This window comes from Arachis duranensis, chromosome 6, assembly GCF_000817695.3.
Source record: "Arachis duranensis cultivar V14167 chromosome 6, aradu.V14167.gnm2.J7QH, whole genome shotgun sequence".
Taxonomy (NCBI): Eukaryota; Viridiplantae; Streptophyta; class Magnoliopsida; order Fabales; family Fabaceae; genus Arachis; species Arachis duranensis.
In genome coordinates, this window is record NC_029777.3 from 18003890 (window position 1) to 18017761 (window position 13872).

Sequence of the window (13872 nt, forward strand, 5' to 3'; positions counted from 1 at the left end):
AATACACAAACTCATAGTAAAGTCCAGAAAAGTGAATTTTAACTAAAAACTAATAAAAATATGCTAAAAACTAACTAGATCGTACTAAAAACATACTAAAAACAATGCCAAAAAGTGTACAAATTATCCGCTCATCACATGCATAATTATCGTTTCGTCTTTTGAGGATTGTCTTAATGCTCTAAAGTCATAATCAACTTTAGTAATTTTATAATATATCCTATAGATTATTTCGAATGGATCATATTTCTCATTTATAATGGTCTCATCAGATGTTACTTGCAATTTTAAGGCTTGCCAGGTGTATTCATTTTTTAGATTCATAGCATAATTTGGGTAACAATTAAAAAAAAAACTGGTCCATCATGACAATTACTTTCTAATATTCCTATTAATGAGTCACTAAAATTTTGAAATCAAGTTTCTCTTTTTATATATTTTATCTTTTTCTACTATAGGTATATTCCAATTATGAAAACTTTCTTCTAATTTGGCTATTTCTAATTCATTTTTAGTTCCAGAGGTGGAGACTTCATCATTATCTATTTTTATTACTAAGGAATTATTTTTTCCTAGATTTAAACAACTCATCATTCTCAATAAACTAGCCATTTTATGGTTAGAACTTTGTGAGCTACGGGACCACCCTCGTTAACCAATGGATTCACTGCCTTTCTAGGACTTACAACCGGGACTACGATCTGGGCTGACCAACGTATTAACAGTTCTCACTGCTACTTCAAAGTGGTAACTATAAAATGTTTGAGGCTTATCAAGAAGACTTGTAATAAAAATCCAGTTAAAAATAATTTCTTTATAAATATTATCAAGAGGGAGGTATCTGATAATATTTATAAAGAAATTATTTTTAACCATTGAAAAAGAGTGGTTCAAGAAAGACAGAAAAATCAGAATTAGGATATGGAGGAATTCTTAAACAAATACCTCCTAATAACTCAAAAGAACAAATAGTAAAATATCATTCAGGAATTTAGAACCAAGCTCAAAAGAACCCAAAAATTTTATGAATTCATATTAGTAGACACCGGATCCATTGAGTTAACACATTACAGAGATTCCAACACCAAGCAGTCTATTTATTCAAAAATAAAAATTATAAAAATATTATCCTTGCAAGATTGGGAAATACCCCCATATCAGTCTAAAAGCTTCTCATTAAAATTTGAACCTCAGAACTATACCTACTATGATTACCAAGAAGCTTGGAATCATGTTTTATTTCTATCACCAAATCCCCATTTTTGGTTCATTTGGTTCAGAAAGGGGATATCATTACAATTTCCCAAATGGTTTCAAGCATGGTTCCAGAACTTTGGACCAATGAAAGCTTTCTTCCCAAAAAAGGCCAGTATGGCGTATGAATACTTTAAAAGCAAGTCATCATTCCTACAAGAATATAAGTTCATTTCATTCATAGCAGCCATGGAAATAAGCTGGATTATGACATGGGAATATGATTCAACAGCATATGAAGAATCTCCAAGCATACAATATCTAGTAAGAGTAATAAAAATTAAATGGTGGAATAAATATGATATAAATTTACTAAGAAGAGCAGCTATTGATCAATGGTTAACAACATCACAAAAGCATCCAGCAATAACAGCCTCAAGCACCACCAATGAACAAATAGCTTATAGAAAAGAGACCCAATTCTTAGCACAAAAGAGACAAATTATGGCAGCCTTAGCTGCAGCAACCTCAGAGGAAGATATCCAAAGCTCTCTACAAGAAATACAGACCGTACCTCTTGGAGAAGACGAAGAGGTCCAATCCAGTCCAGCTCATTACTATCAAAACTCTCAAGACCCATTTGAGATGTAACAAGTACTGTATATGCAATCAATGTAAAAGCCCATAAAAAAAAGAGAAGAAAGAGAGTAAAAAGTAAAAAGTAAAAAAGTAAAAGTAAAAAGTAAAAGCAAACAGTGAATGTCGGCAAACAGTAAAAGCAAACAGTGAATGTCGGCAAACAGCAAAAGCAAACAGTACTGTCGGCACCGGCAAACAGCAAAAGCAAACCGTACTGTCGGCAAACAGTACCCAAATAGTCATCATTTGGGGTCTATAAATACCAAAGGCCTCACTCATTCAAGATCATCAAAAACTTGAAAGCTCAAGAAATCTCTCTACTCTTATATCTTCTTACTTTATAAATTCTCCAAGTATTTGTAATCATCTTCAAGAAGTGTATCAACTCTGCAAGCAATAAAAGTACAAGTTCATCTTTGTAAGCTTACTATCTTTCTTTTATTTATTTTCTCGGTTATTATTCTTATACCATGAAAGAGTTTTATAAAAGGCTTAGATCTTTAAAATTAATTAGAAGAAATATGAAAACAAGAGTAATGGCAATAGATAGAAAAATAAGAGAACTAATAACTGAATCTTCAGAATTAAAAGTAGAAATAAAAAAGATGGACAAGAAAATAATCAGAACCAAAAAGCTTCTACAACAAATTAAAACCAAAAAATCAGTAAAAATCGCTAGACAAACTATTAAGAATAAACGCATTCATTATGTTAGAAGGATGCATTACTTACATGTACAAAGCATGAGACAATTTTTAGAGATAGAATCAAGAATACATGTATATAACGTTCAAAGAATGATCTCTTCCTCTTGGGGAGTGATGTTGCCTCTCTTGACATCTGATCTGAGGTAGTTTATCCATCTGAGTCTGCAACTCTTAGCACACCTTAAGAGTCCAGCATTCTTGGGCAACAACCTCCATGAACCCTCCCCATGTTCTTCTATGTATTGAGTCAATATCCTATCTTCTTCAGCTGTCCATCTTCCTCTCTTCAACCCCACTTTCTCACAGCATGGAGCTCTTCCCATCGTTGATGATGATATGCTAACAACACCTACTAATAGAATGATGATAGTAGTTGCTTCATGCAAATGCAATGAAACTATATATATATATATAGATACAAATCATTTTGAACATAAGAAGGAAATATTTGGTTTTTGGTTATCTTTTTTTTAAGAGCGTAATATATACCATGGAACTTCAGCTTGGACCTTTGGGTTACTGAAAATTTTGACAGCTTTATGTCTCTTGTTTGTAGGGATAGGCTCACCCTGTGGTGTGTAGGAATCGCAAATTACCTATGCAAGAAAAAGATTATATTGAATCACACTAACTTCATAATATTTGTGGTGTAACAGTTAACAATTCCTCTTTGTATGTTGTGTTTTCTCTCATTAACTTGGTTTTAATTTATCAATTTTTGATTTAAATTTTGAGTTGCATACAGAGCTCTTGTTAACTTCCATTTTAGTATATTTTTTTAGTTTAGGTTAAGATGTCTTATGAAGCTATCTCCTACTTCTACATGTTCTTGTTTATGCAAAAAATTTTCACTTTTTTACATATATAGAATTAGAAAGAAAACGAGTCTGGGTGCAATGGATGTTGATTCGGAGCCACTCAATTCACAAGAGAACGTTGAAGATTGCTTGATGACCGGTGTGGAAGAGAATGTAAATTGCACTTGTGATTGCGGTGGCAGCAGTAGCAAGTGTATTGTTGTGACAGCCGATGATATTATAAACCAGACATTTGAAACATCAGATGCAGCTTATAACTTGTATGTGCGTTATGCAAGGTGTGTCGGGTTCGGAGTTCGCAAGGGTGATATAGCACGTGGAAAAGATGGAACACAACGCAGAAGGCGATTTTTTTTTGCAACAAGGAAGGAAAGAGAGCCGATAAATACATCTCTAATTTGAACAGGAACAAAGAGCATAAAGCGCTGACTCGTACGGGTTGTGAAGCCATGCTTGCGGTGTACTTTGACACCAAAACTTCAGCTTGGAGAGTTAAAAAATTAGTTGAGAAGCACAACCACGATCTTGTCCCCCAATGCTTGGTACACTTAATTCCAAACCACCGTGGGATGAATGAGGCTCAAAAAGCTCAGGCAAACACCATGCACGATAATGGTCTTCCAAGCTCTAAGATAATGGGACTAATGGTAGGCCAAGCTGGGGGTTATGCTAATGTCGGGTTCACAAAAAAAGGATTTGAATAACCACATTGAAAGAATTCGTCGTGCAAAGCTCATTGGTGGGGATTCTAATGCAACAATTAGCTATCTACTTGGAAAAGCCGATGTTGACCCCATGGCCATTGCAAGGTACAGTGCTACTGATGAAAGTCGGCTGGCGAATCTATTTTGGGCAGATGGCATTTGTAGGGCGGATTATTAGTGCTTTGGAGATGTGCTTGCATTTGATACAACCTATCGGAAAAATAAGTACAGAAGACCGTTGGTTATCTTCTTGGGTTGTAACCATCACCGTCAAACATGCATATTTGGCTTTGCCTTGATAGAGAACGAACAAACAGCAACATATACGTGGTTGTTGCAAAACTTCTTAGATGTCATGCTGAACAAGTCTCCTAATGTTGTGGTCACAGATGGTGATGAGGCAATGAAGGCAGCAATTCAAGAAATCTTTCCAAATGCAACTCACCGATTATGTGGTTGGCACATTTAGAGAAATGTAACAGCAAACATAAAAAGCAAAGGTTTTTCCGACGACTTCAGAAGATGTTTGTATGCTCCATGTCATCCGAATGAATTTGAAGAATATTGGGAGAATATGATAAAAAAATATGGGTTGGAGGAAAATGAATGGGTACTAGATGAGTATCAAAAGAGGAAAAGCTGGGCAAGCGCCTACTTGCGAGATAAATTCTGTGCTGGATTTAGAACAACATCAAGGTGTGAAGGGATAAACAACTTCATCAAGAGGTTTATTGGCATTCGTCAAAGTCTTTTAGAGCTAGTCCAGAATCTTGAACATGCTCTCAGGGATTATAGACATAACGAATTAGTTTCTCAATTTAAGACGGTGTACGGAGAGCCTGTGTTAACAACTCACTTAGCTGCATTGGAGCTTTGTGCTGCAAATTTTTACACACGGGAGATGTTTGGCAAAGTAAAAACAGAGATTGAAGGAGTGGCTGCATTAGATGTTATAAATGAGGAAAATATATCAACTACTGTTGTTTTAAAAGTTAAGGAGTATTACAGAGGGCAACATATATACACCGTACTTTATGAGCGCAACACCGAGAATATGGAGTGTGAATGTAGTAAGTGGAGTAGTGAAGGCATTTCCTGTAGCCACATGTTTTGTGCCATGAAAAGGATAGGTTTACAGAAGTTGCCAGAAACTCTTCTTTTGAGAAGATGGTCCAAGGATGCCAAAAAGTATCCGGATGAAAGTTTAGCTGGAAGCACTGTGCAAGATGGAGAAAGAGATTTTTTAATGCGCTATGGCGCATTGTCAGTGGCAGCTACGTGGATGGTATTCTTAGGAGCTCAAGATGGTCCTTCTTTCCATGACACTATGAATGAAGTCTCTCGTTTGACTAAAACACTAGAGCAAAAGTCGTGCTTGAAAAGAGGAACAAGAGATTCTCCCATGCCGAACTTTGTTGGTGACCCTTCAGTTGTCAAGACAAAAGGTGCACCAAAGGGAAAAAAAGAGAGTAGAAAACGGAGGTGCACTAAATGCAACAATGCTGGTCATGTAAAGAATAATTGTCCTGTGAAGAATGAGGGTGACAATTTGGGTGATAAGATTAGTGGTGGCACACAGGCTAGCTTTGGTGCAGAAGAGGTCAGTCAAATTCAAAATGGCATTATGCTTTACTTGAATTAAAATAACCTGTTAAATTTTATGTCGTAGTTATACTTGATAGCAAGTTTGAGTTTATGCCTTCTTTTGTCACAGGAGCTTCCCAAAGACCCTATGGCTTCTCAAGGGATGCAAGCTAGCTTCGGTATAAAAGAGATTCATAAGATACAATATTACATTAGTGGTTACACGAATTAAAATAAACTGGTAAATTTTATGCTGTAGTTATACTTGATAGAAATTTTGACTGCATGTATCATTTTTTCTTAGGAGCTTCTCAAGGACCCTATGACTTCTCAAGATACATTAGCAGTGCCAAATACAGAAGTAAATGCATCCGTGCAGTTAGGGTTTGGGCTAAGTGACTCAGAATTGATTAATAGCCATGGGGCTCCCATCCCACCATATGGAAGTAATCAGTGGCTATTACAGGTATCAATAATAAGAGAAGAATTATTGCATTGTTATAACTTAGATTAGTAAATTTTTTTCTATTTGATATCCATTATGATTCGTTGAATTCCTTTCTTTTTCTATCAAATTTGTTTGTGCTGTGGCGAACAGGTTGTACAACAAGGACAATATCTGAAGTTCAATGGGATGCAGTAGTACATTGAGGTTGATATATGATGGGGACTACTAGACTGTGTATCAAAGAAAAATCAGTAGCAATTTAATGTTTGGTTGTACTCCATGAGAATTTTTTATTTCTTGAATCATTGTTTGAGCATTTTAGGCAATTTAATACCTTCTGAAATAGGTGCAGTAACAGATTGTTAAACTGATTTATTTTCTTTTTTACTTTCCAATTGTCATGACAGGTTTATTGTCTTAGTTGGCTATGAATATTTCAATAACAGATTAAATATGTGGTTTATTTACTGGGTGAAACAGAATTATGTGGTTTATTTATATAAGTGGTGTGACTCTATCAATGCTTATGCTAATTTATTTAAGGCTATTTCATCTTGTATTTTGTTTCTCATTTCTACATTTTATAAATTGGTGTTCTTTCTTGTCTGTATATTCTAGGCTAAAATTGTTTGCTTTTTGTCTAAAAAAGATTGGTTTTTGTTCCTTATATTCTTCATATGCTATCCAGTGCTCAAAGTTCAGTTCCAATAGTTTTCCTAGTTATAGATGGAACTGCTGAAGATGAGAGACAAATTTGTTCTGTGGTAAAAAATCATATGGCAGATGGAGAGTCAATATGCCCCCGAATTTACACTTTTGGAATAGGTCTCAGTTGAAATAATCTGTTAGGCTATGACATTCTTTTTGTCCAAAAAAAAGGGTTAAATCATCTTAAGTTCTTTTTATTCTTCATTGTATGTATTATCACACCTTATTCAACCCCAGGTTCATTTTGCAACCATTATTTCTTGAGGATGCTAGCTGTGATTAGTAGGGGACTCTATGAGCTTGCTAAGCGCTCTGACCTCGTCTCTCGCTTTCTCCAGCTGGACCAACTCATCACTGCCCTCACTTTTCCCGAGTGATTACTCATAACTACTCATAATGCTGCATTCCACCTCCTATTTAAATAAATAAATGAATGAGTGCTTTCCAGCTTTGTATTGAACTGAAGAATCTCTACTCTCAAGTGTTGGACTCGATTAAAAAAAATGAAGACTTGAAACCATGTTCTGAAGCTCGTTATTACTTATCAACCATCGCAAGCACTCACTATCAATCAAATATAAAACAATGAAGGCAAAGAAATAGAAAATATTTGACTGAAAAATGACTCTTGTGTATATTCATATTCTATTTTTGCACGAGTGTAGAATTAACTTTCTATTGCATGTGTAATATATGGATATACATTGCCAGAACAACTAAAACTATACTATACAAAGAGAAATTTTCTGTGCAATAAAATACAAGAACCATCATACAACAAAATACAGGTAGCTTGGATACAGCTCCTGGAAGAGTATTTTCAGCCGTTGCTAAAGCCAACACCTAAATGTGGGAGTAAAATTATGAATAATGGACAAGAAAAAGATTAGTCAATGATAGATTGGGATGAGTAAATTAGGCTGTAAAAGGCATTCAATTCATCCAAGACAGGTTCCTATAATGATTTCAGATTCCACAAACACTAAATCTACCAACGTAGCCTCATAAGATAACAAATATAACAAACACAAACTCTGAATGGACTTAGAAACATAGGTAATCCAGAACTAAACATCTTTAATACACAAAAAATGGCAGTCATCACTTCCAAACATCTGGATACAGCATCTAACACATGCTCTTGAACTTCTCCATGGCCCTGGGAGCTACAAAGAACAGAAAATCTACTTAAGTAGCTGTCTAAATATAGAGGTACTTAGAGTCAAGGTTTCTTCCCTATTAAAATTGCTTCGAAATAAATCTGAATATAAATCTGAATTGCTACAGCATACCTAGGGTAAAACAAGTGAACATCTTTTCAAGGGCAGAAGATAGTTCTTGATAGGATGCATAAATTCTGAGATCCACCTTCCTGAGATAGGGAGCACCATCCATGCTGACCTTCACAGAGTAGAGCGGCCAAACCAGGTTTTCCATCCACTTCATCATTGTTCTTTGATGCGGTTGCCATTGAATTTCTCCTAAATGATCTTATAGGAGGCCAACCAACGACTTGCGCCCTGCAATACATGAGACCTTACCACATTAGAAAAAACAAGAAACACATCAAAAATCAATTGTTAAGGCCTTCATCCAACTTCATGTTTCTTTCACAAATTGTATATCCATGATCCAGCAGGCTTTACTTACTTAGAAGTTGGGGCACTGGCACTGGCAGAAGGACCCGTATGGCTATTTAGACCAGTTCCATTAGCTGCACATGGCTGTTCTTGTAACACCTTTGGCATTTCCTTCGTCACCGTAGGCTGTACACCAGAAGATCTAGGTGAAAACATTGCACTTATTGTTGTATTACTAGCAAACTTCTCCTGCATCAAATATGTAGTGATGAGTCAGATTCATAATCAGCAGTAAATACTCTTTTACTTGGAGAATTTCTCACCTGAGAAAATCCATCTATGGTATCAGCAAAACCCCTTTTGTTTCCCAACACAGCAACATTCTTCTGGGACGACGAGCAGATACAATCTTTCATAGGAAGCGAATGGAATAACGGCTTCTCATTGGGATCCAGGGAGTTCCAGCCTCAATTCGGTAGCCTTCAAGTTCAGGTTGCCCTTCTTCTCATCAGACAAGCTTGGAACAGAATTGGAGCTGTCCACTGAAGAGCAATCAGACAACCCAAGGTAATTTCGCTCTTTCAATCCTCCACCCCCACTTTGGGAGAAATAATCCAGGGATTGTGAAGATGCAGAAGTTATAGTCGAGACTTTGCTCTGCCCTTCGTCCTCTGAAACCAGCGCCAGCACCCGCGGAGATCAGAATCCAGAGACACAATCAAGCTGCCACACAAACAGATATAAACAGAAAATGTAAAGCCACAAAATCAATTCACATATTGCCAGAAATAGAAATATTATATGCTATTAACAAAATCAACAAAAGCTGATACCGAAAAGCTGATACCGAAACAACTAAGTTTACTAAACTTTCAGTATTGTATGCTTAAGGTAAAAAACATACGTTGGTTACTCGTACATTCTCAGGTAGCTTCAAGGATCTATAGAAATAAATAAATATATTTCAAAAGAGGAACTGCAAGAAAAATGGTGCAGTCCATCCATAACTACCACAGATGGGGCCCTTTCTAAAAGTGCAGCATTGCTGGCAGCAGCTGCGAAAATTTTTTCTTATTGTAGGCTGCCACAACCACAAAGTTCTGTTTCAGTTTGCACTCAAAAGATTTCTCACAAACACAAAGGATAAGTATATAGTACTATGCTGTAACACAGAAAATTGAATAGAAACACTATAATGCAAAAAATCTATAATGGCCATAACATAATTACCTAACTCACCTAACCATTCCTTATTACTAAAATGCAAAAGTACATGCCTCCACAATATTTGCCATATGCACATCAGATTTTTAACATAGTAATTGTTGTTACCATAACCACTGCGACTGAACTTAAAATATAGGTTAGGTTCAATAATAATGAAACAATTGCTACGAAGATCATGTATAAATTATTATAAATAAAAAAGAACAATATATATCTAAATAGTCCAAAAACAGTAATATATAAATTATTATAGACTTAAATATAAAGATAAAGTGTACTTCAAACAAATTTAAAATGACCTAATCAATCCATAACTTAACTAAATAAATGTTTTCTTAAAAGACACGATTACGATTAATAAATTTTTAACTAGAAGCGTCTCAAAATCCTAAGTTTTAAGGACAGACTGCTGCATCTTTTTATTCCAGTCAGCAACAGCAAGGTCTTTTATCGTATGCCGCTTCGGGTTGTGCCATTTGTACACCAAATCCACAGCCAATTGCAATCTTGAGTAGTCATTGACAACCTAACAGACATTAACAATGATATTATTTAATTAAATAAACCCAAAAAACTAAACATTATAAAATCCATAGACGATTTTCCTACCCATGGCTTGTTGACGCCCCAATAGTGATTGAGGATCATCCATTCAGCGACCCAAATACCACAATCATTCCTTCAAGACAATTCAAGGCACACATTAACAAAGCAATATTATAAAAGAACAAACAGCCAAAAAAATTAAGTTGTACTTTGAAAATTCATATATCTAAACTTACGACTTGGCTTTTTGTTGTGGGACAGCTGGCTCAGAGAATTTATATTTAGAAAATTGAAGGTTTTCATGTGAAGGTGTTTCTTGGAAATTTTTGTCGGATACAAACTTCTCAAGATAAGTTAACACATCATCAATGACACCCTTACGCACTGTCATCGATGTACAGCCCTTGAACGAGTCCATATACCTCACGGTCTTATAAAGCAGATTAACCACTATGAGAAACCAATGACCATTAAGGTGAATTGGCACAAAAATCTACAATATTCAAAAAATAATTTTTAATAAAAATAGCATTGAAATATTAATATTCCAATTAATTGAATGTTGACCGGAATTAACGAACCTCATGTAAACCGCCGAGGTCTCCCATAAAGTTATCCTTGATGTATTTCATTGTGCCGGAACATTTCTGTTTCGAACTTAACACAATTTGCTACATTGCATATTGAACTAAGTGAGGAATCTTATTATATTTATAAATTAGCTAGGAAGATATATTTATATTGAAGAGTAAATTTTGAATTGCAAATAAACTTACAGAGAATGTCGGTGGCAAAAACCATTGGGTCCTTAATTTGATATTACTTGGCCCAAATGGCCCTTTGGTCATCATCGAACAAACTAAGGTAAGGACCTATGGATTAAAGACAATCACGGTTATGCTACACTAATCCAAATTTTATAAATTTGCAAGCATAACAAAGAAATAATGCTGAAATAATTCTTACATCACCAATTATTGGCTTGCCGGGCATAATAGTCAGAAGAGTCTTGCGTGTGCCCATACAATAATCGTCTGGGATAAGCATTTCCCTTAAATCATGAAAAATAATATTATACTATGGTCTTAGAAAATATTAAAAAAATAATTACATGACAAATCAACAATTCAAATGAGATTTAAATTAATTTTACTTACTTCGGATCTAAATTATTTCCAAAAATGTAAGCAGCAATGGCCAGCTCATATTCAAAAAATTTCATCTCTTTAGTTGGTCGAAATAAAAGGTCCAAACACTATAAAAACAATGTCAACATTAATTATTTAGTCAAAAGTGTACACACAAAATTCTATTAATAACAATGTTATCCTAAAGACCGAAACTTACATGTGGCATGTCATCTCCGTCCATGTTTGGATTAAAATGATTTTAATAAAGCCATGAACAGCCTGGAGGAAGTTTCTTCCCAAAATGTAATTCTTTCTGCAAATCCAAAAAATATAACAATTAATTTAAGAAGTAAGGCAAATATGAAAGATATAACAGAGAATTTGGTAATGATGTTAATGCTTTGATTATCACAATATAAATGATGTTAATGCTTTTTTTTAAATTAACAATAATTAAAAATAAAAAATAAATTGTGACATTTGTTAAAAAAATATAAAACCTTAACTTCAGAGACTGATAATTCACGCTTTTTTCCTTTGCACCTGTCCTTTTTTTTTGTTACTGGCTCGTCACCCAAATACATTGCAGGGTTGGCGTCAAGGAAGCGTTTCAAACTGTCTGACGGTGGTGTAACAGTTGGAGCAGTATTCGAAAGCTTGACACCATGACTCTCAATTTTTGATGAGGAACCAGCCATTTCCACAAACTTTGGCAGAACCGTTGTTATTCCATCCACAACAGCTTCGCGTATCATCGCTAATAGTGGATCAACAACATCCTTTCCAAGCTTCAAGATGCCATAAAATAAGACACGCATTACTAAATAATAAGGTAACAACATAGCAAATCTAGACACTACAAAAGATAACTACACACATGTTTAAAAAACTTGCTAAAAAAGCAGTTACCTTCTCATTCAAAGCAGAAAAGTGCATGTTCGATTCTCCCTTAGAAGTTACATAGGCTGTTGGTGTTTGCTAGTCAAACCAAATAAATTTCACTATTGATATTAGAATTAAAGAAAAATAGAAGATAAAAACAGATTACAAAAGATTGATAATCATATTTTTTGTTTAACAAAAACAAGTATGATTACCTTACTCATCCTCTTTGTTCCACCAATTTACTGTGCCTGAAAAAAAAAAGAGTGCTTAGTTTTAAAACATCAAGTAAAAGGCTGTTATTTATAGTGATAATCAACAAAAAAGGTGCAGAAATCTAATTTTATTAGAAAGTTTTCCTAATAAATAATAACAATATTCTAATTTCAAATCTGATATTTAAAATCAAATTCAATCTAGTAATTTTTTTAAAAAAAATCCTCCAAATAATAAAGTTAATCCAATTTATGATATCATATTCTAATTAAAGATTTATATTGAAATTCTAATTTACCCATTTGTTATGAGAGTGACCTGCTTCCACGAATCTCCACCGTTGCTACGAGAAATCACAAACCACCACTCAGGAATGGTGAAAAGAAGGGACGAAAAGATGTGGCTGCAATTGTTACGCGTAAACTGTGTTATCTCCGTAATCTCAACAGCAGTGGCTGCAATTGTTGAGGTAAAAAGAAGGCACGAAAGAATGTCGAGAGGCATTGGGGATGCGAGACCTGGAGAAGAGAATAGAAGACTGTCGCGATGTGGGGAGGCAATGTGAATGCGAGACCGGAGAAGAGAAAATGGCAGCGGTGATAGTCAAGTAGAGTGGGGATTCAGAGATCTGAAAAGTGAATGGAAAGGGAAGGACAAGAGGAAAATGTGAAGCAGAAATGAAAAAATGAAAGAGCATAGAAGAGAAACAAAGAGCGCAGCAGTAGGGTTTCATAATTTTCCAAATAACTAATGCATTTTTTATTTATACATTTATTTTAAAATTAAATTAAGACAACTTTATTATCATTTAAAATTAAATGCTAATAAATAAATATAATAATAATAGAATGAAAATAGTAGAACATTTAAGACTTATATTTTTAAATAAATCAAATTATATAGTTAATATTAAATAAATTAAATTAAATATTTTTGTCTTATTTATCAATTATACTACCAATTCATATATTAATATTAAATAATTACTATTATATTAAATTATTTGATATTTGAATATCTAAATAAATTAATTATTGGATATGATATTTTTTATTTTCTTTCTAATTTAAACTTTAATATGGATACAAGATAGATAAACCCTTTCTTTATTCGGAGAAAGATAATATTCTAATTTACTACTAATTATACTAAACATAAATTTTTACTATAATTATACAAATAATTTACTCTTTATTTATTAGGTGTGTGAATATGTGAACTTACATATCAGATCTGCATATACATATTCACGACTAATCGATTTAGATAATCAAGCATAGCAATTAATATTTTCTTAATTATAATTTAGAGTTAAATACTAATGAATAAATATAACAAATACATACAAATGAATAAAGTATTTTTTTATTCAAAATTTACATTTAAATTATATATTTTTGTTAATTATTTTTAAAAAATTATGAAAAGAACTCAATTCAATTATAACATACTAATTCTATCTGACATTTGACATTGTAAAATCCTATAA

General features: G+C 33.9%; 2 protein-coding genes and 1 pseudogene across 2 annotated transcripts in view; 1 reads left to right on the forward strand and 2 right to left on the reverse strand.

Moving 5' to 3' along the window:
• Positions 1–6576, forward strand: part of LOC110272521 (uncharacterized) — a 20591-nt gene extending 14015 nt beyond the window's left edge. Inside the window, exon 4 of the mRNA XM_052262982.1 lies at positions 6245–6576. Within this exon, the coding sequence (XP_052118942.1) occupies positions 6245–6269 (25 nt within the window). The 3' untranslated portion in view covers positions 6270–6576. The remainder of the gene's footprint in view (positions 1–6244) is intronic.
• A 1354-nt stretch (positions 6577–7930) lies between these two features.
• Positions 7931–9081, reverse strand: LOC110272962 (auxin-responsive protein IAA9-like; annotated as a pseudogene).
• Positions 9082–9828: 747 nt separating this feature from the next.
• LOC110272520 (ubiquitin-like-specific protease 1A) lies at positions 9829–11824 on the reverse strand. The gene is made up of 8 exons (XM_052262768.1): positions 11503–11824; positions 11313–11410; positions 11122–11206; positions 10932–11027; positions 10737–10826; positions 10392–10648; positions 10219–10288; positions 9829–10135 (listed from the first exon to the last, which is right to left on the reverse strand). The coding sequence occupies exons 1-8, from the start codon at positions 11524–11526 to the stop codon at positions 9998–10000; spliced, it is 858 nt and encodes a 285-aa protein (XP_052118728.1). The 5' UTR covers positions 11527–11824; the 3' UTR covers positions 9829–9997.
• Positions 11825–13872: the final 2048 nt, after the last annotated feature.

What these genes read in the sequence shown, in the direction of transcription:
- LOC110272520 (XM_052262768.1), bottom strand. Translation starts at nt 11,526, where the DNA reads ATGGACGGAGATGACATGCCACAT. An exon ending in ACCTCGGCGGTTTACATGAG is followed by an intron (nt 10,649 to 10,736) that starts GTTCGTTAATTC and finishes TGAATATTGTAG; the next exon opens with ATTTTTGTGCCAATTCACCT. An exon ending in CCACAACAAAAAGCCAAGTC is followed by an intron (nt 10,289 to 10,391) that starts GTAAGTTTAGAT and finishes ATTGTCTTGAAG; the next exon opens with GAATGATTGTGGTATTTGGG.